General features: G+C 39.6%; 1 protein-coding gene across 4 annotated transcripts in view; it reads left to right on the forward strand.

Moving 5' to 3' along the window:
• Positions 1–20,267, forward strand: part of PCNX1 (pecanex 1) — a 141,893-nt gene that overhangs the window by 14,383 nt on the left and 107,243 nt on the right. For all 4 annotated transcript variants that reach the window (XM_032782767.2, XM_032782765.2, XM_075065408.1 and 1 more), the window contains exons 3-6: positions 1,205–1,310; positions 5,861–5,906; positions 7,408–7,497; positions 13,037–14,728. In XM_032782767.2, the coding sequence (XP_032638658.1) occupies positions 1,205–1,310; positions 5,861–5,906; positions 7,408–7,497; positions 13,037–14,728 (1,934 nt within the window). The remainder of the gene's footprint in view (positions 1–1,204; positions 1,311–5,860; positions 5,907–7,407; positions 7,498–13,036; positions 14,729–20,267) is intronic.

Raw genomic sequence — 20,267 nt, forward strand, 5'->3', positions numbered from 1 at the left:
GTGGTAAAGCAGCAGGGAGCCCCGGGCCATTTAAAGTGTCACTGATCCCCGCTGCTTTACCGCATTTTATCCGAATTTGTGTGGAGCCCCAGGCCCTTTAAATCACCACCCGAGCCCCGCTGCCAGACCTCCAGTGGTGATTTAAAGGGCCCGGGGCTCCCAGCAGTGGCTGGAGCACCAGGCCCTTTAAATCACCGCCAGGTAAGCCGACTCTTGCTGGTACATCGTACCAGCCTGAACCCAATATAACACGGTCTCATCTACAAGGTGGTGAGCCTTTCTGGCCCCCGAGGACCACATTGTATTGAGGTAGAGGTGTATTTTAAATTCATGCAACATTTCTGAGTATGCTACTCAATGGGCGCAAAATGGGAGTATTTTTGCAAGGCATTATTATACTAGCACAGTTGTGGCTGTAATGTATACTGTAATTAAACTGAAATGCTCATTTTAACTTAATTTTACTCTTATTTTAAAACCATTTAAGGAATATCCACCATTTTAGCTAAGATTGAAGTTAGTGATCCAGAATTCAGTGTTTGCTTTCAACCATTGTTGATGTTAGCAGGAATGCTTCGGCTTAAAGAATAGTTACTTGCTGCTATATACTTTACACTGTTGAGCCATGCCAAAATGGAGTCCCATTTTCAAGTATTTCCTAATTTGTTGGAGATAGGGCATATTTATCCCATTCATAAACTTTTTTGCAGAAGGCTCTACCTTTGGGTCTATGCAGGCTGGCTGAAAATCTGTTAATTTTAGTTTAAACAAGATTCAGTTTATCCTGCTCAAAATCCTCTGGTCCTAATTCTTAGCAGCTGCTGAGTTTTGCCATCTTGGAGGGAAGGCTCAGATTCAGGAGGTGGCTGGGGACCATTCTAGTTCCCAGCGTAAATTGGAATGTCTTCAGGGACTGCTTTGCATTGTCTCCAAGAGTCATTGCACAAATCCAAAATAGCCAGATTGCAGTGTGACCAAGCCCTCCTAGCATGGCATACGGTAAATGAAGTAGAAAATGTACTTTGGTGTCCATTTATTCACATACCTTGACATTTTTAAAAAAAAAACAAACAAACAAAACCCAAACAGCCTGTATTAAATCAAGACTTGAAACATTGTGCCTTTTGAATTACTAGCAAATATGAGTAAAGGTAATGGGAATAGTGGTTTAAAACATCGTATTGTCTTTGTACTTTTTCTTTAGTGACCCTGGTGGAGGGATCGAGATGTCTGAGTTCATACGAGAAGCCACTCCCCCAGTTGGCTGCAGTTCACGCAATTCTTATGCTGCTCTAGACCCAAACAATCAGGTAGGAATTAAAGCTAATCCAACTACTGCTATCTAATCATTACTGCAGTCTTTGTTACTTTTCCCAGTAGGCTTGCGGTCCCTCTTTTTTCCATCAAAAGAAAAGCTTAAACAGTCTGTTCTGTCGCCCTGTTCTTTTTTTAATTTCTTTGTGAAACACTTCGTCAGTGCCCTAGGACCCATAGTTGAAATGTCTTTTCTTTCCTACTACTCCATTAGCTCTACAACTTCATTTATTTGGGAACTTCTTATTTAGTACTTCCATATTAAATTCACCTTTTCAGTTTCCCAAATGGCAAATTTCATTTAAATTGCGAAGAAGACTGAATGTAAGTTTATTCCTAGGAAGTTTTTTCCATTACTACCTTGTGTGGCTATTTCTTATCATGCTGCCTGGCTTTTTTGAGAGACATTACTCTTGACACATCAGGGGCAGTAGTCATAAATATTAGCTAAACGGAACAGAGCAAGATAAGATGATGGGAGTGGAGAGATGCTAAATCTCTCTCATTTCCAGAAGAACTGTGCCAATGTCCCAGTTACTTTGATCCTCTGATACGTTTTTGGAGGGTTGAGGGGAAGCAGAGTGGGGAGGGGTTATAATTATGGGCCACTGTAGCCAAAATGGCAAGGTTGTGTGAATTTTTCCGATTTCAGTTTTAATGTAATTGTGTTTATGCACTACTTGTTTCTGTAGCATTATGTGGGAACTTGAAAATGAAGTGTGTTTACAGCAAAGGAACATTTCCTTCACTAAATATATATACTCACTTTTTATAAGGTTGGTCATATTGTCTTGACCACCTATCTTGCAGAAAGTACGTGTCATGGCTTTCTGTTTTCCTCTCCCTCCCCATTAGGGCAGGACTGCAAGAACTTGCTGCTAGCATTTAATCTTTTCAATAGAACAAGTATTTTGGGGTTGTGGGAGGAATATATTACAATAACAAGAGGACTCTTTAAACCAGTGTTGGAAATATATATAGATATCTCTCCCATGGGCACAGACCAAGTCTGAAGGCAACTCAAACATTTTGTGGCTTTATAAACACTCCTCTGTGATTTTGATGCACTAGTATGACTGGTAGTGTTTAAAGCACATGGAGAGGGCACAAGCTGTTTTCTGCTACTTGTAGCCCCTTTTTTTTTTTTTTGTGCTTTAATGCTAACTGCACAGTCTTCTTTGGCTCCATGATGGAGAAGGAGGGTTGATTAAAGTTGAATCTGTGCTGGCAAAATTGGGACCTGCTATTCTAAAATCATGGAAGCTGTAATAACTGAGCATAGGGATAGTAAACACCTGAGCCCTGTGTATGGCTTAAATGCGTAGGCAGAATTAACTTTTTCCAGTGCTTATGTACCAATTCTGCTTGTTCAGCAAAGAACTTGAAGGCAGCAAGATTTACAGGAGAAAATAGCTGGATTGTGGCAGTATGACCTACATCCTTTCTTCATGAAGATGAAGTAAGGATGGTGCTTTACATAATCCCTTTCTGTTTTCAGCTGCCACTCCTTTTTGCTTTCTGCTCTATATTCTTTCTATCTCTTCTTCCATTTTCAAGTTTGAGCCTGTCAACTTTGATAGTTTCCCTTTCAAACCAATAAATCGTGAGCAGAATAGTGGAAATGCTTATAGCAAGTAAATTCTTGTGGCTTCTCTCTTTTCAATGACTATTTTAGCTGAAAGTATACTACTATCACTATGTATTTGACCTCTTTCCTTCTGTAGTGCTGAGTGGAGCTCGACAAAAAATTTTCATTGGATACAAAGTTTACAGAAAAATGCATTTTTTGGGACACTGAAACTATTTGCAGATTTGAGTTGCTGAATTTAATGAATAGTTTCAGCTGAAACTTTTTTTTTGGAAATCTGTTCCATTTTTACACATTCAAAGGAACAGTTTTGGAAGTTTGTTTCGAAATGAAATGCTGATTCTAAATAGCATCTCGTTTCATTTGATCTGAACCATCTTTGTTTTGGCTTTTTGTTTTGATTAAAAAAAAAAATCAAAAAACCCTAAACACTTCCAGTTCAAAATAACAGAATATTTTCCTGGATTTCTATGTCACTCACCAAACTGGAAAAAAAAAAAAAGTTATTCACTCAGCTCTAGTGTTGAGTGAGGAAGCAGAACTTGTGTGCATGTTTGTATGGCTTTTTAATATGCCTCTACCTCGATATAACGTGACCTGATAACACAAATTCGGATATAATGCGGTAAAGCAGTGCTCTGGGAGGGCGGGGCTGTGCACTCCAGTGGATCAAAGCAAGTTCAGTATAACGTGGTTTCACCTATAATGCGGTAAGATTTTTTGGCTCCCTAGGACAGCATTATATCGAGGTAGAAGTGTAGTACTAACGAGAGAAACTTCAACTCCACTGAATTGTTCAAAAAAGTGGATTATATACCCTCCTGCAACTTTAATGTAAAGTGAAGACATAGTTCATAAAGAGAGCATTTTGAAATAAAATGTTAGTTTTAAGGCTTGAAGGTAAAGAAGTGTATCAGGCTTTCTTTAGACATTAAGCAAATCTTGCTTTTTTAACTGGTGGTTGCAAACATGCAAACCCAAAAGTATATTTTGGCCTTGCTCAGTAAAACTTGTATTTTGAATGTATTTGTTTTCTTAAGTTATGTACTTAATGGCGATGAAAATATATGCGAAGAAAGCTAAAAATTCGTAATAAACACAAGCTCTAGCTGTAAAACAGCTACTGCTCTGTAAGATTTATCAAACTAGGAAAAATCTGTAACAGATTTGAATTAGAGTGAGTGTTTTGGTCTGTCTTTTCTCCTGTCACCCCTTCGCTGGAAATCAACCATTTTAACTTGATTCTTAAATCCTTTTCTTAAAGGGAAAGGGTGTAATGTGGGGGGAGTGGGAGCAACAGTAGAAAGAGCCTGCTAATCTGCAGGCTGAGATAACTGCCCCTAGTCAGAGCACAGCAGGAGGTATTTGTTGCTGCTGGTCTGTTTTTGAAGGAGTCTGTGGCAGTGGTGGTTGAGGAACTGGGGAAGTGGCTTGGGAGTGTAGCAGCAAAACCAACCAAGAGGGTCAGCTCTCTGTGTTTGAAGGGTTTCATCACTCTAGGAGTACTGACGCCCTTCATGCATAAAAATTGAATAGCTTGCGAATCTGTGTTCTTAATTTTTCTTACAGCTGCATAAATGCATTCTATTGTTACTGTGCCGTCCAGGACACAAAGCTAGAATTAATGTGTATCTGCCATCTTTTTTTATGCTTATATTGTAATCTTTCTAGGTCAGGGACTCTGTTCTGTTTTATACAGTGCCAAACACAATGGGATCCTGGTCCATGATTTGATTTCTTAGGCTCTAGAGTAATACTTTCAAGATCTGTTATTAATTGTATGCTGCAGAAGTAGTTGCCAGGAACAAAGCTGATCAAGTAAATCAGTTGTGTTGATACTGGATACGCTTTTGGGATTCAGCATAACTAATTAAGCTTTCATCTATACAATCAGTTGTAGCCATGCAGCTTGTTGGAGAGATTTATGCTTTAATAGTATAGTCATGATCAGCAGTTGTCCAAAGCTGTTTTCTACAACTCCGACAATATCAACTCCCAGTGTTGCATAGTTGGATCCTCATAACCAGTATGTCTTTGCTTATTATTTTAAACGGGTTAAAGGAAATAGTGACAAATATTTCAATGTCCATTTTTTTCTTGAACCGTTATAGGCGTCATCACTATAGGCATCTATAGCCTGACGCTTGTCAGCCTGGCAACAATGTTGTTGTGGTTTATTTCAATATTGGATAATGTAAAGGGAAACTGTCAGGTTAAAATCTGCATATTTAAAAGACTAAAGTCACTACTTCCAATAGGTATAAAGAAAAGAATGCAACTTCGTAATAACTAAGGCCCTACTTGAATTGTGGGATGACTGTCAAGTAATTGCAGCTGAGTTGCAGACGAGAAATGGAAAATCATGAAAAAAATAACGGACCTTTATTAATTGTGGTAATTTGAAAAAGCTAGAGAAGACCTATTCATTTAAGAAAAATTTGCTGGAGCAATATAAGCACTCGAGTATTGTTATGCATATTTTTTTTTGATAACGAGACATTTTGCTTCAACTTTTTTTTACTATCATTAATGCCTGGGGTTGACATCAGGAGCCCCAGCCCCTATCAGCTCACATAAATGGGGTTCTACTGTATTAATTGAGGAAAAAGTGTTTTTGCAAAATTCAAAATATATGCAAAATTGTGTACTGTGCAAAGTAAGCTAAAATTGTGATGGAAGCCTAATATTGTGGGATCCATAATATTGCAAATTAGAGCCTTAGTGTTAACTCTTGAATAATAAATTAGATGGCTTACCATTCACAGACAGTTGTGAAGACACAAAGGACTGTTAGGTGCCCAACTTCTGGGACCTAACTCCCATTTGTGCCTTTGGAAATCTCTCTTACGTGTATAAGTAAATAATGTACACATAGCAGCACTATGAAACTACAGTTGCCATGTAACTCAGAAAAGGCTTACTCTGTTTTTTCTTGTTTTTAAAATGTGCTGTTTCCAGATTGGATCAGGATTAGCTCGCCTTGGAACAGCAGCAACCATCAAAGGTAAGATTCTGTCTATCCTTGATATTGCCTTGCAGGAGCATTTCAAATCAGTTTCAATATGGTGTTTCCAAATCCTGTCCGCCATCTTCACCTTTCAGCCTGCCATTGTTATAGGGATGGGTGAGTATGCTGCCTGCTGACTTGAAAACATTCTTAATTCTTTGGGCGTTGTGATTACAAGTGCAGAGAAACTTTTTTAAACTTCACTGGGAAAGGAAAGCATAGAAATCTGTCTCACTTCCTGAAAGGTGCTTGCTTGACTTTTTTTCTCCTCCCTCACTCTCTATCCTTTCATTTATTTTATTTTTTCTCCTCCCTCACTCTCTATCTACTCATTTATTACTTACCCTGCAGCGGTTGTTCTACCTGCTGCAATACTTTAATTTAATATTACTGGATGCTAAGCATCCAACAAATAAGGAGAGAAGTAGTATTGTCCAGAATAGCAATTTTAAAATGCATTTTAGTGGGAAAGATTATTTGTAACAGGCAAAATGGAAGGTGGCCTCCTTAAATGTGCAACTTTTTAATTTAAAAATAAGGAAATAACTGGTTTTCTTCCCTGCCTTGCTAGTTAATCTATTACATTTTTATCCTCTTGATGGTTCTGTTCACCCTTCAACAGTGTTTAGCCACTAGTGTGGCTGTATTTGTGCAAAATTCTGATAGAGAAGCTGTGCACTGGTATAAACTGTCTTGTACCAGTGCAGCTTAACATGGCTTCAAACTGTTGAAGCTGCAGCAGTGTTAATCACAGTTTATACCAGTGTGTTGTGTCTGTGCTTTATTCCTCTGACTAAAAACCCTAATGTAAACAAGGCTCAGGGAAAGTCATAGTATTTTGTTTCTGCTAGTCTTCATTAATCAGAATGTTGCTTTCAAATATAGGCAACAAAACACCTAAACTGTTAAAAGCAAATAACTTACTGTCTGCAAAATACAGTCAAGTTAGCATGATTAACCTAGCTTACTGCATTACCTGGCAAACTCCTAATATGCTCGGTCTCCTGTTAGAGAATTGACATGATTGCTATTTTGTGAATTTGCATTTCAAGCTTATTTTAAGGGATATTGTAAATTTACAATCCAGTAAATATTCTTTAAAAAGTAGCTTCACATATTTCACCTATCTCTGAGCAAAACTAAATTTTCAGCAGGCTTTCATTTTCCTATTTCTCTCTGTAAGAATATCCTTTTCCTTTCCCACTTGCTATATTGAAGACCCACACAATCAAAAGCAGAATCTGCTTATACACAAAGTAAAACTAACTGATAAAGTAGACACTTTTCTCCAATTCCTTTCTATTACAGTAATCTTATGTTACTTAATTATGGTAGTTAAAACATTTTCAAGCAAAGTGACTAAGCTGAGGTCTTAGTGCAAATTTTGAATCTTATGTTTAGCATCTTACTTTTAAGTGAAATATTTTAAAAATGTGTACCCTCAATAGATTTAAAAGTTAATATTTTGAGCACTAATATGCGTTTTTACAATATATAGGAGATACTGACACTGCGAAGACTTCTGATGACATCAGTTTAAGTCTTGGCCGGAGTTGTAGTCTTTGTAAAGAAGGGAGTGAAGAACAAGGTGAGACTTCTGGTTTATTATGCTTTAATCTGGCATTATGGTCCATGATTGCCATAAAACTTCTATATCGGTATGCACTTCATAGGGGCTATTCAGTCCTCCTAATGTCACTTGAATAAATGTTAGTTTAGAAGAACTCAAAACCTCCTAGTTGGTCATACAAAAAAACCTAACACTTCAGTTAAATGTCAGTCTGTTACATGTAGGATGACCAGATAGCAAGTTTGAAAAATCAGGATAGGGATGGGGAGTATACAAGACAAAGCGCCAAATATCAGGGCTGTCCCTATAAAATCGGGACTTTTGGTTACCCGAGTTGCATGAAGCTCATGCTGTGTCACTATTGATACTGCTGGACAGAATGTGGATAATTCATTTATTTTTTAGATGGAACCAAAAAGATGGTGTCTTGGAGTTTCTCCTTTTCTTGATTAATTACAGTAAGCCCTTTGGGTATAAGTGTGCATCCTCTGAAGTTCACCCTTTGCATGCATGCTCAATTTTCTGGCATCGTCCAAAGGGTATTGGATGTATTCTGTATGTTCTGCCCCCTTGCCACTGAAAACCCTCTAAAAGCATGACACTGGTGTAGTTAGGTAGAACTTACAAAAGGTTAGTAAGATTTTTGGAGTGGGTTTTTGTATTTGAGGGCATATTTACAGCAAACTGCTTGCAGGATCAGAAACTGTATGTTGCAGCAATATGTGTGAGAACTATTACTGTGATGCCTGAAAATGTGTGATCATGCATCCTTTCATTGCATGTTAACTTATATTCTATGGTTGTCAGTAGTTTTATTTTTAAACTCGTTTTCATGGGTTTATAACTCCATGAAAAAATCTTGTTAGATGTGAAGCTTAGTATAAACTTGCAGCCTAGAGAATTTTTTCATGGTGACTTCTCTTAGTCATATTTCAGAGGAATAGTGCACCTAAGTAATGCCGAAGTATAAATTGCACCATCTTATCTAGTAGGCAGAGGTGAAAGTGAGCTGATATGGTACGGCATTCCGGCAAGAGCCAGTAAGGCGTGCCGGACTGGACCAGCTTCCTCAGTGGTGATTTAAAGGGCCCACGGCTCCAGCCACTGCGGGGAGTCCCAGGCCCTTTAAAGCGCTGCTGGAGGTTCAGCAGCTGGGCTCGAGCAGTACTTTAAAGGGCCTGAGGCTCCCCACAGCATCCGAAGCAAAAACTCGAAAGGGTAATAACAAAATGTTTTTTAAGTACATCAGAAGCAGGAAGCCTGCTAAACAACCAGTGAAGCCCCTGGATGATTGAGATACAAAAGGAGCTCTTAAAGACAATAAAGTCATTGTGGAGAAACTAAATGAATTCTTTGCTTCAGTCTTCATGGCTGAGGATGCTAGGGAAGTTCCCAAAGCTGAGTCATCTTTTGTAGGTGACAAATCTGAAGAACTGTCACAGATAGAATGGTCACTAGAGGAGGTGGTTTTGGAATTAATTGATAAACTTAACATTAACAAGTCACCAGGACCAGATGGCATACACCCAAGAGTTCGGAAAGAACTCAAATGTGAAGTTGCAGAACTATTAACTGTGGTTTGTAACCTGTCCTTTAAATCCGGCTTCTGTACCCAGTGACTGGAAGATAGCTAATGTAACGCCAATATTTAAAAAGGTCTCTAGAGGTGATCCCGGCAATTACAGACTGATAAATCTAACATCAGTGCCGGGCAAATTAGTTGAAACAATCGTAAAGAATAAAATTGTCAAACACACAGAATAACATAAATTGTTGGGCAAAAGTCAACATGTTTCTGTAAAGGAATCATGTCTTACTGGATCTATTAGATTCTTTGAAGGGGTCCAACAAACATTGGACAAGGGGATCCAGTGGACATAGTTACTTAGATTTCCAGAAAGCCTTTGACAAGGTCCTCACCAAAGCTCTCTGTAATAATTGTCATGGGTTAAAAGGGAAGATCCTTGTCATGGATTGAGAACTGGTTAAAGAAAGGGAAAAAGGGTAGGAATAATGGTAAATGTTCAGACTGGAGAGGTAACTAGTGGTGTTCCCAAGGGCCAGTCGAGACCAATCCTATTCAATTTATTCATAAATGATCTGAGAAAGGGGTAAACAGTGAGGTGGCAAAGTTTGCAGACAATATAAACTGCTCAAGATAGTTAAGACAAAGCAGACTGTGAAGAACTTCAAAAGATCTCACAAAACTAGTGATTTGGCAACAAATGGCAAATGAAATTTAATGTGGAAACGTAAAGTAACACACATTGGAAAAATAACCCAACTATACATACAATATTGATGGGCTAATGTACTACAATGAATCAGGAAGATATTGGAGTCATCAATGGATAGTACTCTGAAGGGTCCACGCAGTGTGCAGAGGCAGTCAAAAAGCAAACGGATTGGAAATCATTAAAAAAGGGGATAGAGAATAAGAATGGAGAATATGATATTGCCCTACATAAATCATGGTATCCCCACATCTCGAATACTGCATAACAGAATATGTCTCCTCATCTCAAAAAAGATATATGGCACTAGAAAAGGTTCAGAGAAGGGCAACTAATGATTAAAGGTTTGAACGGGTCCCATAAGAAGGAAGATTTAAAAGAGGCTAGGACTCTTCAGCTTGGAAAGAGGAAACTAAGGGGGGATATGTGAGGTATAATAAAATCATGAGTGAGTGAGAATCGATAGGAAAAGTATATTTACTTTATTCCCATAAATACAAGAACTAGAGGCCACCAAATGAATTATGGGCAGCAGGTTTACAAAACTAATAAAGGAAGTTTTCACCACCATCGCACAGTCACTTGTGGACTCTGCAAGGCAGGTTGTGAAGCGTAGGACTAACAATGTTAAAAAGCAGAACTGATAAATTCATGGTGGTTAAGTCCATAAATGGCTATTATCAGGATGGATAAGAATGTGGTGTCCCTTGCCTCTGTTTTCAGAGTGGAAATGGATGGCAGGAGAGAAGATCACTTTATCATTACCTGTTTAGTTCACTCCTCGGCTACCTGCATTCCACTGTCGGTAGGCGCTTCTGAGCTAGATGGACCTTTGGTGCTACCCATACGCTGTTCTTATTTGGCAACTGGCCCTTAAATCCCTGCCCCGAGCCGGCTGCGAGCCCTGGAGGCGATTTAAAGGGCCAGGGTCCAGCCGCAGTGGGGACCCGGTTCCTTTAAAGCGGCCACCTGGCCCGCTGCCAACTACGGGGGCTATCCTCAGTGGCAGAGTACTGGCCTTTTAGAATCCCCGCTGGAGCCCTGCTGCCCCGGGTAGCCAAGGGCCTTTAATTCATCCTGGAGCCCGTACTCCCAGCTGTCTTCAGCTGACTCTGGGGATTCATTAAGCCAAGGGGCTCCAGCCACAGCCAGAGTCCAGGGCCTTTTCATATTGAAGACGCCCCCTTCCAGTTGAAGACAGCACCTGCTCAGCACTCGCGTTACCAGTACGGCCTTGTATACTGTCACTCCTGCCAGGTAGGTAGGTTCTCTGAGAGTCTGGCTATACACTTACATTTGTACAGCGCTACGGAGTTTACAGCTGTCTTCGTACAGCTGTAGGGAAAGCGCTGAGCAGTGTGGCCACACTGACAGCTACCAGCGCTGACATGTGGCACATTTCGCAGCGCTGTTGGAGTTGGGGCATGTGGGCAGTCTATCCAGCGTCAGTGGCGCAATTGCTTTTCAAAACAGATGGGTGGGAGGAGTGTGACAGGGAGCGTGGGGGAGACAGCAGAGAGTGGATTGTTATGGGAGCTGACACTAGTTCTCATCATCCTGCATTGAGTTCGCAGGAAGGACTGAAGATACACAGCCATCTACCTTCAGTCTATTGACCCTTCCCCACCTCTTATTCCACTAAATGCCAATTATGCACTCCTAAATGCCTCAGAGACACATAAGCAGTCTGCTCAAACGACGGAGCCGCCCTCCCCTCTTCCTCACAGCAAACAGCTTGTGAACATTCCAAGCAATTCCGCTGCCTCTGCCTTGAGCAGCTGTTTTGTTTTTAGCTAAGTAGCTTGCCGGGAGCTCCTAGTTTCAGCCATTCTTCCGGTTGTTTGACAGGAATTCTGGGTACCTCTTAACCCCTGAGGCCAATAACAGCGGTTTTGTGGCCACATTGATGAGCAGCGCTGCATCACCAGCGCTGGAATCGCTACACCCCAAGCAGACTAGGTGTACAGCCAGCGCTGCAGCCAGGGAGTTGCAGCGCTGGCTGTGCTTTGCAAGTGTGGACACAGAGTGAGTTGCAGTGCTGGTGATGGGGTTACAGCTCTGCAGCTCTCCAGTGTAGCCAAGCCCTGTGTATTCAGAGTCACGACTGTTTGCCTCACTGACAAGTTTCAGGCTTTCTACTCCGGCTCTGCAGTGCTAGCTGAGAGTTATCTGGATTCTGCTCCTTCTTGTGCATAGGCAGAGCTACTATATATTAAGTTGCAATCAGTTACGTACACTTGTATGTACCCACTGTAAACAGTGAGGGCTGGTAATTGTGTTGGCCTGATTTGGTCTCCAGGTCTTCTATATTGGTGGTAATGCACAAGAAGGAAAAGAGCTTCACTCCTGATGCTTTCTGCAAGGCAGGCAGAAGGAAAAAATCTTTCTCTAAATATAATATAAATAATTGTAATTTTAGTGCATGTGATACTACAGTTGTTGAGACACATGACGACACATGATGCTCTTTTTACAGCACCATTTTCCAGAGTAGAGCTGCAGTTCAGTTTTGAATGAGTAGTAACTACTTGTATATCTAAATCTGGGAGTCAGCACTGCAGTTTAGAAGAATTCTAATAACTTCCCCTTCAGGTGGAGTGTGATCAAGCTGTTTGCTGAGAGTGCATGCAGATTTGTTAATATGAGCATTTTATAGTCTATGGTAGGAAACTAATGCACTTGATGGGTTTTTCTCTGCTTTTTGGATCTACTTTAGTCACTTCAGTCATGGGGTCTTACTGCAGTGACTGCTTTGATCACTTTTTAAAATTTCTGTAAGATTGTGAATGTAGTCACATTTACTGTATTTTCCTACAAAGGAGCAGATCTGATCCTTTTTTACAAAAAAAGGAACTTGATGCACATACTGCATCAAAGAACATTAAGTCTGACAAAGATCACTGAAGTAGAGGAATTGCTTTTTTGACCTTCAATAATAAGGTGTGATGGGACATAATGTTTAATAATTCTGTTCTGTCCAAGTATTGAAGATGTATAACTCTCAGTACAAATGATGTACAACTGTGCTCTATCTTGACACAGTCCTATCTTACTCTTAGTGTTTGGTAATGTAGCCCATGTTTCTCTCTCTCATGAGTGCTGCAGCGATATTTGTATTTTTGCTGGCATTGTCTACTAACTTACTGCTCAACATGTCTCCCAGAACCTGAAATGCTGCAGTCTAGCTAACTGGACCTGTAAAACTTTTACTGTCGTAGCAAGTAACTAACTTTTCACTGAACTGTTTCTTTTGTAACCTAGTAGTAGAAAAGCAAGTTGTATGTCTTTCTGACTTTAATATTTTCAAATGTACACTTACACAGATTTGGCAGCTGATCAGAAGATTCTTCATCTGGTCTCCAATGACTCCTTTGTCTCCATCCAGCCTTCGTTATCCTCTGGACAGGATTTGCCAAGGGACAACAGTGATAAAGTGTGCCTCCCTAACAACCACCATGTGGATCAGTCTCTATCTAGTGCATGTGACACTGAAATGGCTTCTCTTGTACCTTTGCATTCCCACTCCTATAGAAAAGATCACAGACCACGAGGTGTGCCAAGGACCTCTAGCTCTGCTGTTGCTTTTCCAGATGCTTCTTTAAATGACTTTCCTCTCTATCAACAAAGACGAGGACTAGATCCAGTCAGTGAGTTGGAAGCTTCCAAACCCCATTGTGGATCTAAAGAATCCTTAGCTGAGAACTCTTGTATTTCAGGATTCTTTCAGTTAGATGACATCCTGAAAAGTAGCAGCCCCCAGCAGCTGGCCAAGAGTGGGAAGAGCAAATCTTTGAAAGCAGAGAAAAGCATGGACAGTCTGAGAAGCCTGAGTGGTAGGAGTAGTGGTTCAACAGAAAGCTATTGCAGTGGAATTGATCGTGACACTAACAGTACCATCAGTAGCTACAAAAGTGAGCAGACCAGTTCAACTCATGTAGAAAATGTGTTGTCAGAGCATGAGGAGTCTCCTAGAGAAGAGAGCGAGACCAGCAAGAGAGAGGACTGCTGTATTGACTCAGAGGATGACAGTAGCTCTGCTACAGATAAAAGGTCTAGTAGTGAAAGAACTGCTGTAGAAATGAGCACTAATAGTGGTGTTCAAGAAACAAAGGATTCTAACACATCCGATGAGATACACAGTCAAAGGGGTCTTAGTGCCTCTGCTTCAGAAGAAGCTAATAAGAACCCACATGCCAATGAACTGACTACACAAGTAGACAGGCCATCTGGGAAGGCAGCTGAAACACGAGATGATCAGAGTGAGAAATTGGCTGCCTTAGTTGATTCAAGAACTTGTAAAGAAACAGGTGGTAAACAAAAGGAAGGAGATGTACGACCTAAATCCTCTAGCTTAATCCATCGAACAGCCTCTGTTCATAAATCGAGCAGGAGACGGACAGGAAAAAAGCGGGCTAGTAGTTTTGACTCAAGCCGGCATAGGGAATACATTTCCTTTCGAGGCGTGTCTGGAACCAAACCCCAAAGTGCTGTATTTTGTCATGACGAGGACTCCAGTGATCAGAGTGACTTGAGCAGGACCTCAAGCATGCAGTCAGCTCACCAGTTCAGCAGTGATAGCTCTTCCAGCACCACTTCCCATTCATGTCAGTCTCCTGAGGGAAAGTACAATGCTCTAAAGACCAAATACATTAAAGAAAGAGGAGGCGCAGACTCGAACACCCACAAAGCCCATTTAGGCTCTGAAGGAATTAGCAAAAAACGTTCAACACGTCGAACTTCTAGTACTAACAGTGTGAAAAGTCGTGCCAGAGTATTAAGTCTGGACAGTGGTACTGTAGCCTGTTTAAATAACCCAAATAGCTTAATGGCACCAGGTAACATAAAACAATTAACCACTTCAAAATCAGATTTGGAGGCCAAAGAGGGAGAGGTGCTAGATGAGCTATCTCTGTTGGGAAGGGCTTCACATTTAGAGTCAGTCACTCGTTCTAGGAATAGCTTACCAAGCCAGGCTATGTTTCCCGAAGGGGAAGAGCAAGAATCAGCAAGTGGAGGTAAGTAACAAAGCTACCAAAAGTAACATTACCACATGTTGCTACTAAATTTGGTATCTATGATTATTTGCTCTTTGACTTACAACAAACTATGCTTCAATTCTTCATCCTGTTCTGGTTTTAGTTTTACTAGAGACAAAAGAAAAGCTTCCCCATGGAAGGTCTATGTTTTAGAGGACACAAAGCTTTTGGGACTGTGTATAAGGGCATGTAATGAAATATTGTAGACTCCATTGCTGATATTCTGTTTTTTGTTTTTTTTTTACCAGAACTGTGTCTTTGGGTTACATCATTGTAACTGAGGTTAAACCTGCTTCACTATTGCTCTCAAAACAAATTAAAAGAATCCTACATTAATTTATAAAGTGTTTTTTAAGCCTTTGTACTACTTGAAATTGTAAGAATAACCCTTCTTCTGTGCCTGTTAATTGGAGTTGTCTAGCATGGCTTGGTACTACACTTAAAAAAAAAAAAAAAAAAATCTGCCCTTGAATTGCTTTTTCTCATGGCAGTTGGGTTACTTCACTAAATCTTTATAGGAATTTGATTTTTTGCATTAACCTTGTCATTGTTACCAAAGTGGTTGAGCAAAGTCATTTGCATCAGGAGCTTTTTTTAGCTTTTAGCTTTTAGCTTTTTTTTCTCATTATTTTGAGCCAACCCAATCCTTCCAGTGACAATGAGGGGAATGTAACTTTCTGTTGCTGTTTAAAATTGCTTGGATTACTGATGGAACATGAGACATAAACTTGACTTATTGGTTGCAGGCAAAATGAGCATAGGGATGTACTATTCTATTTTTTTTCATACTGAGGATTTCATCAGTATCGATCAATCATCTCTATTTCAGCTTCTGCGTTTCATGAGTCACTTTGCCAAACTGGCTATCTTAGACCAGAAGGTTGACTCTTGTCACTTGGTCCATTCAGTTTCCACAACCAAAAATAAGAATTTTCAGGACCTCTGTATAGTTTCTGATTATTTCAACTCTGACTTCCAGTTTCCTTTAAAGTTGGATTTCATCGCTGATATCTGGATCCTGTTAATGAAAGTCATGAAAACTATAAAACTTCAAGTGTATAGGTAGATGCAGCCTGTATAAACATTTGTAATTAAGTTGTAAGACATTGTAATTAAGTTACTTTTATTAGAGCAAGTATTAAGTTTGCTTAAATCATAAAAGGTAGTGAATATTTCATCTTGTAAGATGAAATTTGTTTAAAGTCTGTCTGGAAGACTAAACACCATTCATGCTATCCCTTTACTGTCCTTAGTTTAGAAGCAAGCATTATAACTTAAAGTAAATTTAATTTCTGAAGAATTGTGAAGCTGGCATTAAGGTTCTGTCAGTGATTCTCGATCAAATTTCATTGTTTGTTTTTTTTATATTTATATATATGTAATATATCCTGTTTAGTTGCCTTTAGTGTGAAATCTGCAAGTCAAATTGGGTTCTTTCTATCTTGTCTATCATTAGTAATGCTACGATTTAGTCATGAGTATTTTTTTTAAAAGTCGTGGACACATCAGGGGCAGTAAATGAAAATTCAGAGCCCCATGACTTGTCCGTTACTTGTACTATAAATACCCTTAACTAAATCTTATCTGGGGAGCCCCCAGGGAGGGTCTGCTACTTGAGGGTGCCCCTAGGGGGCTGCTGCTCTAGGAGGGGCAGGGGCTGCAACACTGGAGGGGAGGGGCGCTGAGCAGCAGTTGCTCCGGCTGCCCCTGGAGTGCTGCCGGGGGCTGCTGAGCTGTGGCTCCTTCTGCTGTCCCCAGGACCATTGGCCACTTCAGAAGTCATAGAGGTTGCGGAAAGTCACGGTATTCCACAACCTCCATGACAGACACAGAGCCCTAATCATCAGTAATGAGTTCTGGAACGTAACGAATCACCTAATGAAGCAATCTGAGTCAGGAAAGAATCCAGCTTGTTCTTTCACAAATAGCTCTTCAAGGTTAACACTGTTATAACATACCCCTGGTCTACACTGGGGGGCGGGGGGGGTGGGGTGTTGATGTAAGATACGCAACTTCAGCTACAGGAATAGCGTAGCTGAAGTCGATGTATCTTATTTCGACTTGCCTCTCATCCTCACAGCGCGGGATGGACAGCCGTGGCTCCCCCATCGACTCCACTTCTTCCACTCGCCCTGGTGGAGTTCCAGAGTCAACAGGAGCGCGTTCGGGGATCAATATATCGCGTCTAGACAAAATGCGATATATCAATCCTTGATAGATCGATTGCTACCTGCCAATTTGGTGGGTAGTCTGGATGTAACCTTAGTAAAAACATCCTTGTCACCAAAGTGGTAAGCAGTTTTGATTTTAATACCTATTGGGAACAGATTTGATTAATAAAAGGGCCTGTTTATAAATTCACTGTTCTCACCATAACTGCACTCTTCTTAGTTTATTCACTTAGTTTATTAGTATAGTATAGGGTAAATTTTTTGTTTGAACGGTTTCTGATATGCAAACAGGGATGGATACAATATACTGTGTCTAGAGATGACTGATCTTAATTTTTGTGTGAACACTAATCACCTTTAGTTTGTGGAAGAGTTGGTACATTGATAGTAGAAATATGCTTCCAACTTGCAGGCCCTTTATGAAGACAGTGCATACCAAACCAAAAGGGATTATCCCCTTGGTACTTACCTGCAGTGAGCTGTACAGTATAAGATATTGTTTAACATGGAAAGTCCTTCCATTTGCTGTTCCTTCCAAAATGGCTGTTTTCTGGCATAGATACCTAATGCTCTGAATAGGCTGCTTGGATGACAAGAAGAATATGTGGGAGAAAGTGATCATTTGTACAGTATTTGCTCTAGTTATGGAGAACTACCTAGTACACCTGAACTCAGGTCAGGGCTGGTGGGTTAAGAGAACATCTGGAGAGGAGTGTGAAGGCATATTTCAGTGGGCTTGTCTCAAGCTGTTGGAAGGAAATGCTAGCTTCTGTACCTTGCGTTATGTCTCACGTTTTTATTTCTCCACTGATTTCATAAGCTGGGACAAGCTTCATGTCCAACTGCCTAATATGCATATACTGCTTTCTCCTTGACTTCCATTATTCTCTTTTTGTGTGTGTTCCTCCACCCTCCTATCATTCACAGTAACTGCATCTCAAGGAATACTTTAATGGATTCTTACAGCCACATCATCTAGTCTGACCCTCTGTAACACAGCCCAAGGAACCTCATCCAGTAACTTCTGCATCAAGCCCTTAAGTTGTTTGAAATATAGCATTTATTTTAGAATGACATAATCTTTATTCAAAGACTTCAAGTGATAGAGGATCCATCACATCCTTAGACGGATTGCTCCAATGGCTAATTACTTTAACTGTTTAAAATTTGCACCTTTTATTTCTAGTTTGAATTTGTCTAGCTTCAGCTTCCAACCTTTGGCTCTGGTTATATCTCTTTTTTCATACTAGATTAAAGAATTGTTTTAACAGAAGTCTCTTCCCGATGTAGGTACTTGTAGACTGATTAGCTCCTCTTAACTTTCTTTCTAAGTAGACTGCTCCTCTTGAGTCACTCATAAGGTAGCAAAGAATCCTGTGGCACCTTGTAGATTAACAGACGTTTTGGAGCATGAGCTTTCGTAGGTGAATACCCACTTCGTCAGATGCATGTCATTTGCATCTGACGAAGTGGGTATTCACCCACGAAAGCTCATGCTCCAAAACGTCTGTTAGCCTACAAGGTGCCACAGGATTCTTTGCTGCTTTTACAGACCCAGACTAACACGGCTACCCCTCTGATACTTGACTCATAAGGTATGTATTCTAGTCCTCAGATCGTATTTTTAGCTCTTTTCTGAATCCTTGCAGATTTCCCCAGATTCTTTTAAAAGTGTGAACTCCAGAATTGGCCATACCATTTCAGTAATGATCTCACTAGTAACCATATACGAAGGTAATACACCTTCTGTTTACCATCTTAGTTCTGGCATTGTACTAAAGGCTGATATTCAGTTGGATATCTACTGTGACTCTCAAAGTCCTTTTCAGAGTTACTGCTTTTCACGACAGTCTGCCATCTTGTAAGTATGACTTATATTCTTTTTATTCCTAGATGTGTGAACTTGATTTGGCTGTATTAAAAGCCTAACTTATGAAGTGGTCCAGTTTTGTCTGTGTAACTGACATGTCCCATCATTATTGGACACTCCTCCACTTCCAGTGATATGCAGGTTTTACTAGACACGATTTTATATTTCTTCTAGATCACTGAATGCTACTGAATAGCATTGGGCTGAGAATAGGTACTTGTGGAACCCCGATAGAAACACTTCATTCGTTGAAGATTTCCCATTTACAGTTATTTTTTGTGATCTTTCATTAATTTGCTTTTAATTAATTTACTGTGGACAACAATGACTTTGTATAATACTAATTTTTTATCAGAAAGTCATGAAGGACTAATTCTAATGCCTTACAGAAATCTAATTATGTTTGCACAGATGCTTTCTTAATCAGATTTGTGATCTCCTAAAAAAATCCAGTTTGTTTTAGATCTGTTTTCCATAAAAACATTATGCTACCATCTTCTAATTCTTTACTGATTTAGATCCCATATCAGCCTTTACATGATTGTGTCCATGTTCATTGTTAGAGTACTTGGCTTGTAGTTACCAAGATCATCCTATTAACTCTCTAATATTACCTTTTTTCAGTTTTCTGGTACTTCCCCAGTGTTCCAAAAATTTCTAAAAATCAACATTAACAGTTGAGAGAGTTCAAACAGCTCCTCAGTCACTTCTTTTAATCATCTTGGATATGAGTTATCAGTCTTGCAGATTGAAAAATGTTTAATAGTGCAGTTTATTCCATCAGTAACTAGGGAGGATGTTAAAGTATTTTATTAGCACTGTGAGATATGAATAAATCATCCTGCTTTTTTGACTACAGAACAGAAATATTTAATTCTTCTGCTTCATCACTAATAATTTCAAAATCCATGTCTCGCATCAAACCTGTTCAGTTGCTAGAATTGTTTGTTCCTGACATTTTTAAAGAATTCCTCCTTACTATGCTTAATCCTACTGGCCATTTAATTTTTTAGTGATAACCTTTAGCTTTCCTTATCAATTGTCTGCAGTTTATCAGTCGCTTCACTTGCTGTATATTGATTTTTTTTTTTTTTTTTTTTTTTTTTTTTCACTGATGCCTTCATTTCCTCTTGGATTTAATGAAGGAAGTCTTTTCATTTTTTTGAATGTAATAGAGCATGTTTAAACAATTCCAGGTTATTTACAATTTTGTTTAAATATGTCCTCCCATTTGGTTTTGCGCGTGTATTTTCAGCTTTGGAGACCTGCATTTTTTTTAAAGCACCAAATATATATTTCTGTTTGACATAGCAAATGAAATTAGTTTGATCTCTTGAACCTAGACAGCTATCAATTTAATTTGGTTTAATCTTTTTCCATCGTAACATGGTCTAGTATAGAATTGCAATCTGCTTGAAGTAATTTTGTTTTTTAAAAAGCTTTCATGTATAAATCTTAGGAACTCCAATGTTTTATG

The sequence above is a fragment of the Chelonoidis abingdonii genome, chromosome 4 (genome assembly GCF_003597395.2).
Source record: "Chelonoidis abingdonii isolate Lonesome George chromosome 4, CheloAbing_2.0, whole genome shotgun sequence".
In the NCBI taxonomy this organism is placed as follows: Eukaryota; Metazoa; Chordata; order Testudines; family Testudinidae; genus Chelonoidis; species Chelonoidis abingdonii.